Source organism: Hippopotamus amphibius, chromosome 2 (assembly GCF_030028045.1).
Source record: "Hippopotamus amphibius kiboko isolate mHipAmp2 chromosome 2, mHipAmp2.hap2, whole genome shotgun sequence".
Classification (NCBI taxonomy): Eukaryota; Metazoa; Chordata; class Mammalia; order Artiodactyla; family Hippopotamidae; genus Hippopotamus; species Hippopotamus amphibius.
In genome coordinates this window covers 21,384,882-21,401,582 of record NC_080187.1, presented here as the reverse complement: position 1 = coordinate 21,401,582, position 16,701 = coordinate 21,384,882, and the positions used below count along the sequence as shown (strand labels likewise).

General features: G+C 43.7%; 2 protein-coding genes across 7 annotated transcripts in view; both read left to right on the top strand.

Annotated features, from left to right (window-relative positions):
- The first annotated feature begins 95 nt into the window (after positions 1 to 95).
- Positions 96 to 16,031, top strand: C2H9orf43 (chromosome 2 C9orf43 homolog). Of its 5 annotated transcripts, none has more exons than XR_009051568.1 (14): positions 96 to 419; positions 2,111 to 2,310; positions 2,411 to 2,558; positions 6,542 to 6,620; positions 8,197 to 8,288; positions 9,576 to 9,642; positions 10,474 to 10,631; positions 11,308 to 11,458; positions 11,838 to 11,898; positions 12,178 to 12,236; positions 12,468 to 12,522; positions 13,688 to 13,798; positions 14,776 to 14,855; positions 15,539 to 15,595. XR_009051568.1 is itself a non-coding variant. In XM_057724656.1 (14 exons), the coding sequence occupies exons 2-14, from the start codon at positions 2,160 to 2,162 to the stop codon at positions 16,029 to 16,031; spliced, it is 1,365 nt and encodes a 454-aa protein (XP_057580639.1). In that variant the 5' UTR covers positions 96 to 419; positions 2,111 to 2,159. The 5 variants fall into 5 exon arrangements, 2 of the variants coding, with proteins under 2 accessions (XP_057580639.1, XP_057580638.1); XR_009051567.1 differs by having other exon boundaries at positions 12,468 to 12,528; XR_009051566.1 differs by having other exon boundaries at positions 12,468 to 12,555.
- RGS3 (regulator of G protein signaling 3) overlaps positions 15,622 to 16,701 on the top strand; it is a 141,081-nt gene continuing 140,001 nt past the window's right edge. The window contains exon 1 of one of the 2 annotated variants that reach the window (XM_057724643.1): positions 15,622 to 15,632. The gene's annotated coding sequence lies outside the window, so the exon portion shown is untranslated. Of the gene's footprint in view, positions 15,633 to 15,984; positions 16,110 to 16,701 lie in introns of those variants that run through there. The other variant, XM_057724646.1, reaches the window with a different exon arrangement.

Below are 16,701 nucleotides of genomic sequence, written 5' to 3'. Positions count from 1 at the left end.
GCTGCCTGGCGACGGCGCAGCCTGGTGATAATCGTGGGAGACGGAGGCGTGGACTGAGCCAGCAGGGCGGGGCTCCTTCGGACGAAAGGTGGGGCCTGTTACCCACCTCTCCGCGCGTCGAGGAGCGGCAATGTTCTGTGGGCTTCGGCCTCACGGCCCTTTGCCTTCTGCTTTGGTGCTGTGGCCCGCTTTCTTCTAGTTCCCTTTTTCAGAACGAAGCGGGAAATCTTTCTTCACCTCTGCCAGCACTAATGTCCACCTCTAATCTTTTTTAGCCCTCTCAACTTCGTGGTAATGGTATTAAGGATAACAGTTACCTAAAATTTTTTTAACGCAGACTACGTTGCGAGCACAGCACCAGGGCTGGCGACACAGCGATGGGCATGACTAGACCTTGGGGCTCAATTCGGGCTGGTCAGGTAACAAAAGGGCAACACGCAGCCGGTTGTAAGAATAACGTAACGTATTCGCATTAAAAAACAAGCCCCCTTATAGTTGTATTTGTTTTTCAGTTCATCGAATTGTTCATCGTGCATCTTTCCTAGTCAAAAACATTTTCATGGTTTTGCAGTGGGTATTTAAGTTCTATCATGTTCCTGTCACATGAGTAGAAATTGTCCTCACTCCCACTGAGCAGAAACGCTTCTTTTTTCCCTGAAACCTGCTGTCTCAGGTCACCCTTAGTTTTCCCGTTTTTGATAGAGGCATGAACATAGAGAAATGTTTTCCTATTATAAGAAAAACAACGGCAAATGCGGTGATAAATGGCAACTGAAACGGCTTCAGAGATTGTAGGGTTTGGTGGAAGAACTGTCCACTTAGATAGAATACACCTGGTTTAAAGATGTCAGGAAGTGCTCAGCTCCAGCCAGTTGCTATCTAGTTGGAATTGGGCCCCTGTGTTGTTAGATATTTTGATCTTTAAGAGAAGCCAGAAATCTGGACATTATGGACTATTTCCATCTTTACATAATGGCTCAAAGTGCAGGCCAAGCAAAACAAGTCACAGGCCAGGTGCAATCCCAGGCCAATAAGTTTGCTATCTTTGGTTTAAATTATAAGCTCTTTAGAACAGGGACTTATTTTGTTCATTATTGTTCTGTATGCCCATAACAGGTCCCCTCACATATTTGGTAGTCAATAAATGTGTTAAGAGAAAAAAGAAATGGACACTGTCCTTAAAATAGTTATTAGGGATCAGGTGGTAGTGATTGCCTAAAATTTCTAGAGAGAGAGAGATGATAACATTTATTGAGCACCTGTTATATATCATACATAAAAGTACATAATCTCATTTAATGCTTCTACAGTCCTACCTAGGGATTTCCCCTTACCTACTTTATATGAAGAAACAGGCCGAAGGAGGTAAAGTCACTTGCCCAAGAGCATACCGCCAGTAAATGAAAAGCCAATGGCTTCTAATGCAACTGCCAGTCAACTGATTTGCTGTTTAAGCAAACCCATTCATTTCTGGTGGGTATTTTAGCCGCCTGTATGAAAACTGGAGCATATTGAAAAATGAATCTCTTCCAAAGGTTCGAGCCATCTAAAGCAATTCTATGACTCAGCTGTCTCTCGGTGTCCACGGTGGATTGGTTCCTGGACCCCCAGTGTATGCCAAAATCTGAGGATACTCAAGTGCTATATATGTTAGTTATAATTTGATGAGGCTTTTTGGAGATGGTGGCATCTTCTCCCTAATGATTAATGAAGGGGAAGAGGAAAGTATGCTAGTATTTATTTTGAGCTATATGCCAGACCTTTTAACATCCATTAACTAATTGATGGGTGACCCTGTGAAACAGGCTTATCCTTATTTTGCAGCTGAGGAGACTGAAGCTCAGATTGGTTGAATCTCAGGTCGCTCAGCTATTAATTAAATGGTCAATTAGGAGAATTTCTGAAGTCAGTCTGAACCCAAACTCTTGTAAGTCTACTCCATGCTGAGATTTTTGTCATACTTGCTTGTTCATCAATTTCTGATTATCCTGTGACCACCATTTATCTATATGGTTCAATAGAAATATTTTATGCTTTGAGTCCACATTAATATCTGGACTGCCTGGCTAATGTATAGCATTCCCTAATTATGTGGTGGTTGTTTCTGCAGAGGGCTAGAAAACTGTAAGATTGGCTTTTGTCCTAAACCATTTGTGGCTATGGACTTGCCAGATGAAAGCCAGTGGGATGAGACTACCTGTGACCAGGCTGTTTGTCAGCATCCACAATGCTGGGCCACTATCCGCCGGATTGAGAGGGGCCACCCTCGAATTCTGGACTCCTCCTGCAGAACTTCTCTGGATGCTGAAGGTGAATTAGCCAGCCCTGTCCCCTTCCTTACAAGATCCTTGAGTTGTTTCTGTTTGGCTTCCTTTCGACATGTTATAGGTGTTGTGCTCTGGTCTTTCAGACAGACTCCCAATGCTCAGCATTGTCAACATCGCAGATTCCTGCTTCCAGGGCAAGAGACTTGCTCGGAGTCATTTATCGGGGTTTACCTTCACCAAGGCTCACACTTTGTCACAGTGTTCAAAGTTTGACTCCAGATTTCAAGGCAGGTAAATTATCATGGAATCTTCCTTAAAGGGCTTTCTGGGTTAACTTCCTTTGCCCATGCAGTAGACTTTGAGAATGCTAGATTAAAAACAAAACATTAATGGTAATTCCCTGGTGGTCCAGTGGTTAGGCTTTCACTGCTGTGGCCCAGGTTCAGTCCCTGGTTGGGGAACTAAGATTCGGCAAGCTACATGGCGCAGTTGAAAAAAAAAGAAAATATCAGTTCACTTTAAAGGAGTGATGAATAGGCAGTGGGAAACAGAAAGTATTCTTATTTGTCTTGTAGGAGTTGGTTAAAAGAGGTGGGGGGCATATTAGTTTTCTAGGGTTATCATAAGAAAGTACTATAGACTGTGGGGGTTAAACAACAGAAATTTATTTTCTCACACTTCTAGAGGCTAGAAGTCCAAGATTAAGGTGTTGGCAGAGTTGTTTTCTTTATTTTTTTTTTATAAATGTATTTATTTATTGGCTCTGTTGGGTCTTCATTGCTGCGCACGGGCTTTCTCTAGCTGCGGCAAGTGGGGGCTACTCTTTGTTGTGGTGCGCGGGCTTCTCATTGCTGTGGCCTCTCTTGTTACAGAGCACGGGCTCCAGGTGCATGGGCTTCAGTAGCTGCGGCACATGGGCTCAATAGTTGTGGCACACAGGCTTAGTTGCTCTGTGGCATGTGGTATCTTCCTGGGGCAGGGCTTGAACCCATGTCCCCTGCATTGGCAGGCGGATTCTTAACCACTGCGCCACCTAGGAAGCCCAAGTTGTTTTCTTTTGAGCCCTCTCTCCTTGGCTTGTAGGTGGCCGTCTTCTCCCTGTGTCTTAATATTATCTTCCCTCTTTGTGTATCTGTGTCCTAATCTCTTCTTAAAAGCATGCCAGTCATAGTGGATCAGGGCTCACCTGTATGACCTCATTTTACCTTAATTATCTCCTTGAGAACCCTATCTCCAAATACAGTCAAGTTCTGAGGTACTAGGGAGCTAGGATTTCAACATAAGAATTTGGGGGAACACAATTCCTCCCATAACAGGGAGTATCTCATCAGCTTCTGTGGGTCTTCAGAAAACTGTGTCCATATATGCTTTCTTATCTTTTATTTTTAGGTATGAAGTTATTTGTAAGCTCTCGAAGGTAGAAGCAATGGTTTCCTTTTGAATCTCCTACAAAGTCCAGGCACCCAGTTAGTGCTTGCTGATGTTGGAAGCTAAGGGATGAGTGTCTGTGAAAAACTTAGACTTAAAATTCAAAGGCCCTGTTGCCTGGAATCAAAGCACTAGTGGGGGCCCTTATAGTGGTTTCTTTTTCCTGTTTGATTTAAGCAGCCCTTGATTATTTCTGTTAGGCTAAAAGGTGGTATAGGAGACGTTAGGAATATTTTCTGGTTTTCTGGGACTTGAACCCTGAGAAAATAGTGGCTTCTTGCAGTCAGGGCCTGTCAAAGCAGACTATGACATCATTTGTTTAGTTGCTCATTGAATCTTCACAAATATGTCTTAGTGGGGGCCACTTTGTTGCACACTGGGGATATGACAGTAAACAAGATAACAGTCGTTACCTCCAAGGGGCTTTCAGCCTAGTTGGGGAGACAAAGAACCATTCAGTGTGATGTGTGTGGTGAGAGGATTGACCACTTGGTATGTGGAAGCACACAGGAAGGGCTCCTAGCCCAGGGCACAGTCTGCTATACAGATGGCATCTGTGCCTAGACCTGAAATCAGAGCAGCCTAATAAAGTGGGGGTTGCAGGTGGGAAGTGAACAGGAAGAGAGTTCTAGACTATAGCACATGCAAAGGCCTGGAGGCAAGTGAAGATTCTTTAGGTAGCAGGAAAGTAGCTCATTGTGTCTAGAACATAGAGCAAGAATGGTCAGAGATGAGGGTGGGGAGCTAGAGTAAAACTAGGGCGTCTATGTCACAGAGGACTTCATAAATCAGGCCAAGGAGTTAGATCTTTATCTTACACCTCTTTGCAATATTCATTTATACATTTAACATTTTTTTTTTAGGAAAATAAAATAGCAAATGATATGAAAATGTAAAGGGTTGATATTCTTTTTTATTGTGGTAAATATACATAACATAAAATTTACCATTTTTGCCGAGACCAGCTCGGCGACTCGAGGTGAGTGACGGGTGCCGCAAGCTTGAAGAAAACACAGACTGAAGAGAAAGATGGGACCGGGGGACTCAAGACCCCTAGGATCAAGAGCCTTGCTGACTCATCCCACGTTGCTTTTATTGGTTTCTCAGCTAACACTCCCAGGTTAATCCCATAAACAATCAAAGGCCTCACATGACGGGGGCAATTATCTTTGCCTCCTGGGTCTGATTTGAGCAGGTGTGGATCTGAGCTGGGCATGGAGAGCAAAACAGCCCTGGGGGCAGGAGACCTCTCTCAGATATTAGGGGTCTGTGCCCTACCCCTGTTGGCCCCTCTGCGACTGTGCCTGTCTTAGGTTGTTCCTCCCTTGAGGAATCTTACCCGTCTCTGGCTAACCAGTCATCCTCCAGGGCCAAACAGGGTGATATAAGGAAGGCTCTATGCACCACCCCTGTTGGCCCCTCTGCGGCTGTGCCTGTCTTAGGTTCCTCCTCTGAGGAATCTTACCCGTCTTCGGCTAACCAGCCATCCTTAAGGGCCAAACAGGGTGATATGAGGTGTGCAGTGAGAAAGGGGCTGTGCTCCTAGAGATGGCCAACCCTCTGCCTATGGCCCCATAGTCTCCACGCCCCACACCCTCAGCTCCTCCACTGCTCAAGCAGGACATTCTGAATCCCATCGCTCGGCCCACATACTTTAACATTTTCAAGGTTTCAGAAAGGCTCCTGAATGTCTTCCCACACATTTTAACCATTTTTAAGTGTACAGTTCAGTGGCATCAAGTACATTCACAATCTTGTGCAGCTATTGCCACTATTCACTTTTAGAACTTTCTCATCATCTCAAACAGAAACTCTGTGCCATTAAACAATAACTCCCATTTCCCTCCTCCCTCCAGCCCCAGTAATCTCTATTCTATTTTCTTTTTGTCTCTGTGCATTTGCCTATTCTAGATACCTCATATAAGTGGACTCATACAGCATTTGTCCTTTTGTGTCTAGCTTATTTCACCTTGCATAATGTTTTCAAGCTTCATTCATGTTGTCACATTTTTCAGGATTTCATTCCTTTTTTTTTTAATAAATCTATTTTATTGGCTGTGTTGGGTCTTTTTTTGCTGTGCATGGGCTTTCTTAGGTTGCGGTGAGGGGCTACTCTTCGTTGTGGTGCTCAGGCTCCTCATTGCCATGGCTTCTCTTGTTGTGGAGCACGGGCTCTAGGCACGTGGGCTTCAGTAGTTGCAGCACATGGGCTCAATAGTTGTGGCTCTTGGGCTCTAAAGCGCAGGCTCAATGGTTGTGGCTCACGGGCTCTAAAGCGCAGGCTCAATGGTTGTGGCTCACAGGCTCTAAAGTACAGGCTCAATGGTAGTGGCGCATGGGCTTAGTTGCTCCACGACATGTGGGATCTTCCTGAAGCAGGGATTGAACCCTTGTCCCCTGCATTGGCAGGTGGATTCTTAACCACTGCGCCACCTAGGAAGCCCCTTCATTCCTTTTTAAGGCTGAAAAATAGTCCATTGTATGTCTGTGCCACATTTTATTTATTTAGCATGTTTTTGAACATCTACATCAAAGTTACTTAATAAATTTTTATTGATGGTGATGTAACTGTCTGTAGTTGGAGAGAGAGAGGCATAGGCTGTGAATTCAGTTTGATGCAACAAATGGTTGTGACATGTTTGCAATGTGCAATGTCTGGGAGCTGTTCCAGGAAAAACAGACAAAATTGAAGGAGATGATGAGACCCTACCTTCACTTGGTAGGCATTAAGCTCAAGGTTTTCTGTAGATAAGTAGGAGACTTTTCCTCATAGTACTAACCTTATCATCCTAGTAAAGTAAGCCTTTTGTGACTCGGTTTCATGTTTGGAAACTCTCATTTTTTAGGCCTTGGAAGGATTTACGTGACAGAGACTTAATAAACCGTACCAATAGATCTCCCAAAGTAAGTCAGAGATTAAAAAAGGTACTTCCTCAGCATTTTCTCTTTACTAGTAGGAATAAAATATTTGCCTTTATTTAACATTCAGGATGACTATAATCTGAATAATGATAACTATCTAATATTGGGCCCTTACTATATTCCACGCCCTGCGCTAATGCCTTTACATGTTATACTGTTTCTAGAAATCCCAGATACAGTGGGATTGATTTGTGGCAATTTGGCATAAGTAAGAATTTCCTATCTCTGTCCTGCACAGAGCACATTCAGCTAGTAAGTAAACACTCATCTCATAATAAAGGGAAATTAGAATGCAGGAATGTCAGATCTAAATAAGCCTCAAGATCATCTACACTTATGACTTTCAAACTTTTTTAGCTATGACCTATGGTAAGAGATACATTCTACAACAAAATATCATGGAACAATCCTTATCCTAACTATGAGTGACATACTATGAAATTTTCTATCCTATTCTATTTCATTTTAAAACGGTGTAGGCTACGGTTCACAAAATTTGATTTTGTGACCTATGAATAAGTTGCAGCTGCAGCTTTGAAGAATATAGTCTATCTCATGCATCTTACAGTTGAGGAAACTGAGGCCCAGATAGGAAGTGATTTGTGGAAGCACAGCTAGTTGGCAGAAAAGCTAAATTTTAAGAAGAAAAAACCCTTCTACTTGTCTACAATGGAGATTTACTGTTTTTTGCATTCCTACTGGATGTCTGTTATTTTTTTTCCAGGAGATCCTTCACTTTTCAGTGTCACGTGGTGGAAGTGTAAAAGACCAAGAGAGGGTAGATGGGTTTTAACAGATGAATGAACAAATCACTTACCTCTTTGACCTCTTCAGAACAAGAGGGTTAGATTAGTTTTAAGTTCATTGTTTGTCTAGGATAATACATGCACATAGTTCTAAATTCAAAATGCATTAAAGGGTTTATGGTGCAAAAAAGGTCTCCTCTGTTCCCTCAAGCCAACGAATTCCTTTTCATGGGGACAACCTTATTTTTAATAGTTTTTTTTTTCCCCTGTCTGAATCCTGCTAGGGGTATAGACTAGATGATTTATAAGATTTACTTATAAATCTAGGCTCCTAAATAGCGAAATGTGAAAAAAATTGACTTTAACTTTTATGTAGATGCTTATAATTGTAGACAGGCTATAAAAGTAGAAAACTTTGCTTCTGCCTCTATCAGTTCTCTCCCTGCTGCCAGATTGTATTATTTTATCTGCAGGAGATCTAAGTCTTTGGACTGCAGTGGGCAGAATACGTAGTGTTTCCTTAGGTAAGCCCAAGGTATCCTCCTGTGAGGGGGGTTGGGAGTTGCTAAATGCCGCCCCAGTGTCGCAGGGAGGCAGGGGAGACTACTCACTTACTAGTGCTCACTCTTGCAGGGTACCTTTACTGATACCTGGTTTCTCGGAGGAATATTCTGAAGATATTTTGGGAATGGGGGATGTTTGTTTTTTTAAATCATGTCTTGAACCACCATACCTTTTTGGTTATCGTAATGATTCAGTCCTTAGCCTGATACTGAATACCATTAGGAGCAGGGACCTTCAAGCCATACATAGGCTTTATATCTTTCTCTTAGCTATCAGTGCTAAATTTGAATGAGACACAACTTCCTTGTCCTCGAGATGTAGGAAATATGGATGTAATCTGGATCCCAGAGAAGCATATGAGGTGAGTATCATGTCAAGAACTTGGGAGTCTTCAACTCTTGTGTTCTACAAATGCCTACTGTCTTCTGCCAACCTCTCTGTGACCTCCTTTTTAGCTACCTCATTGCAAGAAGCAGGTGGTCAAGCAGAGCAGAAGGCTATGGTCTCTTGCATTTGCCTCTTGCTACACTGGAATTCTTGTTAGTGCACTTTGAGATTCATGCTTTGGGACTTTTCTGCATAAGTTTCTACCTGGCAGTAAATAGCATACAAGATAGGGCTCAATGTATTTGTGAGGTTTGATTAAGAAACAAATGCCTTTTGACTATCAGTTTTTCTTGACAGCCATCAGCAACTAGTAAAAAAGTTTTCAGTGAAGCACATGAATTCTTAGTCTCAACCCTAAGGACTAGCACATTGGTACAAAATGAATAGCATATATATAGAACTTGTGTATAAAGCAAGTGAAGGTCCAGAGGCTTGCTAATATTGACAGTCATCAGAAGAAATTGGTTTTTCTTTCGTGACTGCTGAGGCTTTCAGATTCTTTTTGAGTGACTGTTTAGAGATGATGAGACTTTATTAATTTTCTTTAAAAAAAATCCTGTGAATGTTTCTTTATGCTGTGAATGCCTTTTGTGTGTGAATACATATGGTGTAAACAAAAAACCCCTAGGGGTTTATTTCCTTTCATGTAAAAGAAGCCCAGGATTAGGAGGGCCAGGGCTAGTATGTCACTCCATGAAGTAATCAGAAGCAAGAGCTCCTTCTAGCTTTTTGGGTCATCCTCCTCAGTCCATTACTTCCATCTTCTAAGGTGCTTCATGGGGGCTTTCAAAGTCTCAGTTGACTTCTAGAGCTTCAGCCATCATATCTGTGTTCCAGGCAAGAAGGAGGAGGAAGATGACAGAGCAAAAAATATTTGCGCATCTCTGTGCTAAGCAGTGGAATTCAGTGGAGAACTGAATACTTTGTCCCTGTCTTCCTGGAGTATTATGGTGGTGGTGGGATTCAGACATATAAACATCACCGCACATAAGTATATAATTACTAATTTAGGTTCATATTATGAAAGTAAATAACTGGATTGTATGAGAGAATGGTGGGGAACCTAATTTAGATATGAGGGTGAGGTGGGGAGGGTTCTTGTTTTTAGCAGCTTCTGGGAAGCAGGTACCCCTGAGTTCCCATCCAGCCATCTTTGAGTACTGAATGGTGGATGGAAGTCTTCATAGTCATCATTTATAAACATCCTTGATGCTTCTGTTTAAGATGTCTGGAAATAAGTTGTGGTTATTCTTATTTCAAGTCCAGCTGAGAAGAAGCATATTATTTGCAGCCAGGATGGGAAGATGAAAAGAAAGAAATCTACAGGGGTAAGTTTGATGTTTTGGCCAAACCTTCATGATATTACTCTGTAGAGTTTATTTTTGTTTTCCTTTCAGATATCTTTCCCCTTCCCCCATTCTCTCTCTCTCTTTTTTTTTTTTCAGTTTGTTTTGTTCTTTTTGTCATCTCAGGATTTCTCTATCTCCCATTCTCTCTTTAAGTGAACAAAATCTGCAAAAGAAAACCCCTCTTTAGGAAGGAATAATTACCAAACCATTTTCTATTCAGAGACTTTTCTCCTACCTCCTCCCTCTAGGAAGATAAAAGAACACCTTGAAGAGATGTTAGGAGGAACTGTTGGGTATTCAGAGGGAATTTTTGGTTGATTAAAAACTAATTTTCAGTGTGATGGGAATAGAATTTCAACAGACTAGAAGTTATAATGGACCTGTGCTTCTAATTCTAATTCTGCCATTTATTGGGTAAATGTAGCCTTGGGTAAGTCAGAGCTGGAAGGTTGCTATGTCTCGGAGAATATTATCTTAGTCCATTTTGTTCGTTGCTGAATCCCCAACCCTAGTCCTAGTCCTGTGCCTGACCTGTAGTTGGCCAGTAAATATTTGTTCAGAACCTTTTGGGGAAAAAACAAAACAAAACAACTAATCCGCATGTGATCTAAATTCAACAATAGGGTTGAAGGGCCAGATTGGGGAAAATGTAGTGGGTCTGGTAGTGTAGAGGAGGCGAGGATGCTGGAGTAGGTCTGGAAACAAGGAGTTTCTTATGCCAGGGTTGTGTCAGGAGGCTGGAATGTTGATGGGACCAAGTGGCATTGAAGAGAATGCTTCAGGGAATTCTTTCCATTGTTTCTCTTCCAGAAGCACAAGTCATCTCGGGTCAACACAGAAACCCAGTTGGGACCTCCAGGGATGATTGTGCCTCCTCCCTCCCCAGTACACTTGTTTGAGCAGCTAAGTTCAGAATCCTTACCTTTATGGAACCAGTATGACATGTTACCCCAGGGTCTGCTGAAGGAGTAAGTATCATGTAAGCCTGTGGAGAAACTAGAGCCTCTTCTTTTCTTCAAAAGCTGAGCAGGGTCTGAGCAGTGTACTCTTTCTGAGGAGGGAGGGAAGAAAACGGCCACCCTAGTTGGTCACTGAGTTCTTGGACTTACCAATATGCAGTGGTAACAATAATCACCACCATTTATTAAGTACTTAACCATCTGCCAGGCCCTGTGCTTAATAGTTAGCACACTGCGTATCTTCTCACATTTAAACCTCCACCCGGAAGTAGACAGGCTCTTCTTTTTATAGTTGAGCTATGGGTAAGTGGGAGGCAGAATGGATATGTAGTTTGCAGTGAGATAAACTTTGAATTTTGTATCGAAATTTACTGCCTTTGTGAATTTTGACTACTTACCCTCTTTAATCTTCATTTCCCTCATTTGCAAAATGAGGATAATAATACCTGTGCTTGGCGTGTGGTAAGGATTCTTGGGTATAACATACATGAGCCTGATATATAGTAGACACTTAATCTGCGATGGTCATAGTTGCGTCTGAAAGCCCTTACCGAATGAGCACCTATTGGTACAGGCCTTTTAAGGCCCAGAGTGGATGTGGCTTCAGATTTGCAGCCCTTTTCATCTCTTTCTCTTCAGTTAAGAAGAGCTGTTGCTGACTGTCTGCTGTCTCTGTTCCCTTCAGCCTCTTGCTGGATAAAGGGAAAAATATACCTTATCCAGAGATACAGACACAATTGGCCATGATGAAAAAGAAACCTCCCCTGGAAAAGAGCCAACCCGACAGTGCCATTTCTGCTAAGATGTATTTATCTGTACACCGCCTCACCCTGCAAGTAAGAGCTAGGGCACCTCAGAGGAAGATGTCTGTATGCAAGTCCAAACTCACCTCTCCTCGGGGCTGGAGGAGTTCACTTTCAATTTCTTCTTTCTCTTCTATCCTTCCACTCTGGGTCCAAGCCTCACAGAAGGGCTGGGCTGTATGCAGGTGAAAGCAAATGTACAGGGAGAGTTTTAAGGAGAGCAGCATTCCCTATTTCTTCTGTGCCTCGCTTCCCACACCTTTTCCCTCTCCAGAGCTCCTGACACAATGCTGCACACGCTGGCTTCTCAAAAAGTGCTTGTTGACTAGATGGATAAATGCATTTGGGGATACATTTTGGGAGAGGGAAAGACCTGCAACAGAGTTTTTCTTCTTTTTGTTTTTCCCTCTAGACACCAGCATTGAGATATCCTGAACATTTGAAGAAGCTATATTATAACCTCACAACAGAAGGTAGGTTTTCTGGTGCTGCCAGATCTCCAGGTACCATTCCCCCTCAGCCCACATTTCTTATACTTGATCTTGGTCCCAATTCAGTTGTGTCTGTGGCCACAGTCATACAGGGTCACAATGCAGAACTCAGGAAACTGCAGTTTCAAAAAGCACCCCCTCCCAATCTGGTCCTGACCTGAGAGAGGGCGTCACATTGGGTAGCATGGCACAGCAAGCAGCCCATCGGAAGGGTGGGAGCTGTCAGGGAGAAGAGGATTGAGCTAGCTCTCTGGTCCCCAGGTTACAGGAAGCAGCAGTGGCAGCAACAGAGGAAGGTGAAGACGGCTCCTAGGAAACAGGTAGAGTGGCAGTGAGGGGACCCCTAGGATCTGCTGGGATTGGAGCCAAGTGGGTGCAACCTGGAGCAGGAAGGGATGTAGGAGAGATGGGATTCTCCTTGTTGTCTGCTGGTTGTAGATACAAAGTTCCTGTATGGTTATAGATACTAACTTCCTTCTTTTAAACCCTTTTTTAAAAGGTTTCTTCACTTCCAAAAGTACTAATTCCCTTCTTCCTCATGTGAATTTCAGGAGGCTAAAAAGAAATCCAAGAGTGAACCAGGGAGCCACAACACTTCACGTAAAGGTTCAGGTGCCATGGTTTATGACCCACACTGTGGTAAGGAGAATGCATGGGTTTGGGAGTGAGAGTCGCAGGACCTAGCTGAGGACAGGAAAAGCTGAACACGTTTGTCGTCTGAGGACCTGCCTTTGTCAGGCACTCAGAATTCCCCTTGGTATGCTTCGTTTTGGCTGGTCTACCATGTATCAGCCTTCCATCAAATATTTACTGAGTAAGCGAGCTGAGCCAGGTGTCTGCTTCACGTGGGGATTTGAGAAACGACCATGAGCACGAGGCAGGATCACTCTCCCCTCATGTCCTGCTTTAGAAAAGGCAGTGGTTTGAGAATGAAGAGCTAGCACAGGTTATTGAAGAGTAGAGCCCTGAGGACCCATCGGCCAATGAGGCAGGGAAGAGCCAGGGCCCCTCACCAGAGCCCCAAGCGAGTTCTAAGAAAGCAGAGTCAGCTGCTTCTCAGCCACAGGTTCACGTCTCAGGAGCCTCACATTAGCCCCATCCAGGAGGCAGGGGGTTTATTCTTGACAGGTGATCCTTTTCCTCTAGTGTTCACACCAGAGAAAAGAGACTTCCCTTTTTGGAATTCTTATCGTGTCTGAGCTGAAGGATATACTTACCCCAGTTCCTCTGACGTTTCTTAGCTTGAGTGCAGAATGGAAGAGCGGGAGAGAGAATCCCCCTAAACCTTGGAAGATTCTTCTGCCCTAAATAGATTGGACATTGCTGTCTGTAATGTGAAAATAATTGTTTAATCATCAGAATTCACTCTTCAACCCTGGGGCACTGGAAGGGCTTGGGTGAGATGTTTCCTGAGAAGGATACTGTTCTCGGTTTATCTCCCATCCCACTGAGCTCTCTGATACCTAAAGTGTCTTTTAACCTGAAGATCTAAGAAGGCTCCTGACCTTCACATGGGAGGTAGACAGTACTGGGGCAGAGATACTTGTCCAGGGTTAGCCCTGCATCCAGGGTGATCACCAGTCCCCTGAGGTTCACTCTGGTGCCTTTTGTTCCTCTTCCTGATGCTTCCAGTAGGAGCAGCTTTGCTTGGATGACTGGGGTGCCCCTTTGAATTATGTTCTTAGAGCAGTGGCTTGTCCTTCTTGAGTTGAGAAAGGCCCCATGGAAGAGGTGATTTTTTATTTCTTTCTTTTTTAAAAAAAAATTTTAGACCGTGCTGTGCGGCCTGCAGGATCTTATTTCCCCAGCCAGGGATTGAACCTGTGCCCCCTGCATTGGGAGCATGGAGTCTTAACCACTGGACCACCAGGGAAGTCCTGAGGTGATTTTTGCATTGGATCTTGAATGTGTGTGAGAGTTTTCCCAGTATGGATGAGAATTCCTGGAAGCAGGAGTAGGCTGGGTAAGGGCATCTTGGAGGAGCGTCGCTGCAGGGAGCACTGAGCAGTCTACTGTGGCTGTGGGGTCAGGTATTTAAGGGAGAGGGGTAAATCAGGCCAAAGAGCCTGCTGAGATGTTTGCTCTTTATCCTCAGTGGTGGTCAGTGGTGCTCTACCTTGAAATCAACTGTGGAGCCTTTAAAACCCTAAAACTCAGGCTGCACCCCCAGACCTATTAAATCAGATCTTCTGATGTTGGGATCCAGGCCTCGGTGGTTTTTAGAATGCCCCAGTGCTTCCAGTGTGTAGCTAAGGTGAGAACCAGTGCTGTTAGGGAGCCAACACAAGTGCTGAGCAAGGGAGTTCCTTGACTGGCTTTCTCTTTTAGCCTCATACCTCTAGTGGCAGCTTGGAAGATGTTTATTTAAAGAAAGGGAAACTGAGAAAGGAAAGAATGAGTGCATTTAGGAACCAGTTGGGGGAAATATCAATACAAAGGACTCATAGATCTAGAGTTTTTTTGGGAGGGAGGATGTTCATTTTCAGAAGCCACAGTGTAGGTACGTAGGGATGGCCCAAGAAAGTAAGAGCAGTATTCGTAGACTGAAGAGGTAGACTTAGGGGTTCTTTTGCTACTATGATGTACAGGCACCTGCCCCTTAGGTTTCATGGAGGAATCTTGGATCTTTTAACACACACTTTACCTTAATTGCTAATTCTGCAATAGGTGTGGTCACAGTCCCAGGTGAATAGGATCACAAATAGAACTCAGAGGGCCTAACTCCCTTTTATCTGCCTCCAAGGTCCTGTATTGTCCTGGATGGGGAGTCACCTATAGAGTAGGGATCAACTAGAAGTCCAACAATGGGATATGAGATACCAATAAGAAGAGAATTGAAATTGATTTTGTGGTCACTAGGTCACAGGACTCCACCAGGTCAAGAAAGTGACAAAAAGCAGCAGCAGCAGATGAAGATAGAAAGTCCCACCTTGAAACAGGTGAGAGTGTCTGAGGGCTGTTCTGTTAGGGCCCTGTTTCAGTTATCTATCACTGTATAACAAACCACTGCAAAGCAGACCCATAGTGGTTTGCCTTTTCTCATGATTCTGTGGGTTGACTGGACAGTTTTTCTGCTCTTGCTTAAGGTCACTCATGCAGCTGCATTCAGCTGGAGGCTGAGTTCAGGCCCTTGGCCAAATTGTCTTAGTTCTCTTCTGTGAGGCCTCTCCACGTGTCCAGTTTGGGCTTCTTGACAGCATAGTAATCTCATGAAAGCACTTTCCTAGGAATGGGCCTGGAGCTGTAACAGTATCACTTCTGCCACATTTTATTTGTGAAAAAAAAATCACAAGTCCAGTCCAGATTCAAGAGGAGAGGAAATCGCCTCTGTCCCTTGATGGAAAGAACAGCATGTGCGTAGAGGAATAGGAGGAATTGTTGGCAGCCACCTTTGGAGGCAGTCTACCCTTAGTTGACAGCTGGGAATGGGGAAAACTGGGGTCTGGCTTCATCTGGTCAGCCTGGAGGGCAAAGAACATGTGACAAAGCTTCTCTCTTCAGTATCAGGAGGTGGCATTTTGTCCTGCCCTAGATGTTAATTTCTCCAAGAAAAGCATCTGTTAGAAAAGCCCTTTGTTTCCTAAAGTCCTGATTCAAGTTTCTTTATACTTATGAATTTCAGGATTCCACAGAGAGACCACAGATGGACTGCACTAAGAAAAACCTGGATTCCTTCCCCAGTAGGAAGAGTAAGATACTGGGGTGGAGGAACCTTAGTAAGTGACTCACGACAGGGAGAGCTGAACCTGTGTTGACCAGGATGGTTCACCTCCCTGGAGGGCAGAGCCCTCATCCCTTAGAAGGGTCCTGAAGACATTCTAGCCCTTCCTTTTCTGTCTTCCATTTTTCACAGTTAGTTGGGAGAAGGCTACAGGTGCATTTAATGGCTGGGTCTTTTTTTAGGTCCTGAATTATCCACAATAGAACGCACTAACATGAACATCAGGACTCAGATGCAGATTTTGCTGGGAGCCCAAGAGAGGACCCCGAAGAGTGCTCTTAGAACAAGCTGGAACCCTGAGCTCAAACTGCTGAGGAGTCTACAGGCCACTGATGAAGACGACGAGGAGAACCAACCCTCTGGGGCACAGAGCGAAGAGTCTCTGGAGGCATAGGTGGAAGGCATCACTGGGGCAGCCTTATTCCAGAGCAGGATGCTTGGATTCCTGAGCACAGTGACTTTGGACATAAAGGCAGGAAGGAGAGGGGACTTCTACTCCCTGGAGCCTTTACCAGGGTCTGGCTTTAGGGATTCTGTTTTCTTCATTCACTTCTACTTCTAAAATAAGTGAGGGAGAAAAAGCCCCACCCCTTTCTAACTTAGATTGTTTTTCTTCCATTAGGGCCAGGATAATTTTAGTGATTAAACACAGCTGTTGCTTATCAAAAGGCTCATTTCTCATTTCTGGGTCACTTTTTTCTCCTTTCTGAAACTGAAAGCTTTCTAGTTATAGGAAGATGAATTTGGCCTGTGGGAACCCTTACTGCTTTGCTTTTCCTCTTATTCTGTGGAAGTGGTTTATTCTGAGGATGGCATCTCCATCATTATCAAGTAGCATTCATTGTGATGTGTGTTATGTGTAGTCTGCCTGTGTGTGGTAGAGGACTCATATTAACCTAAAAGAGTCTAAGGATCCAGTTTGCAAGTTACTGAGTCTGCAGGAAAATTTCAGTGATGTTCATAAAGACTCACAATTTCAGAGTCTCAGGGTCCCTTGTACTTGGTTTTTGGAAGGATTTTTAAAAATGTTTTTGTCCTTAAACTTTACAGTATAGAAACATATC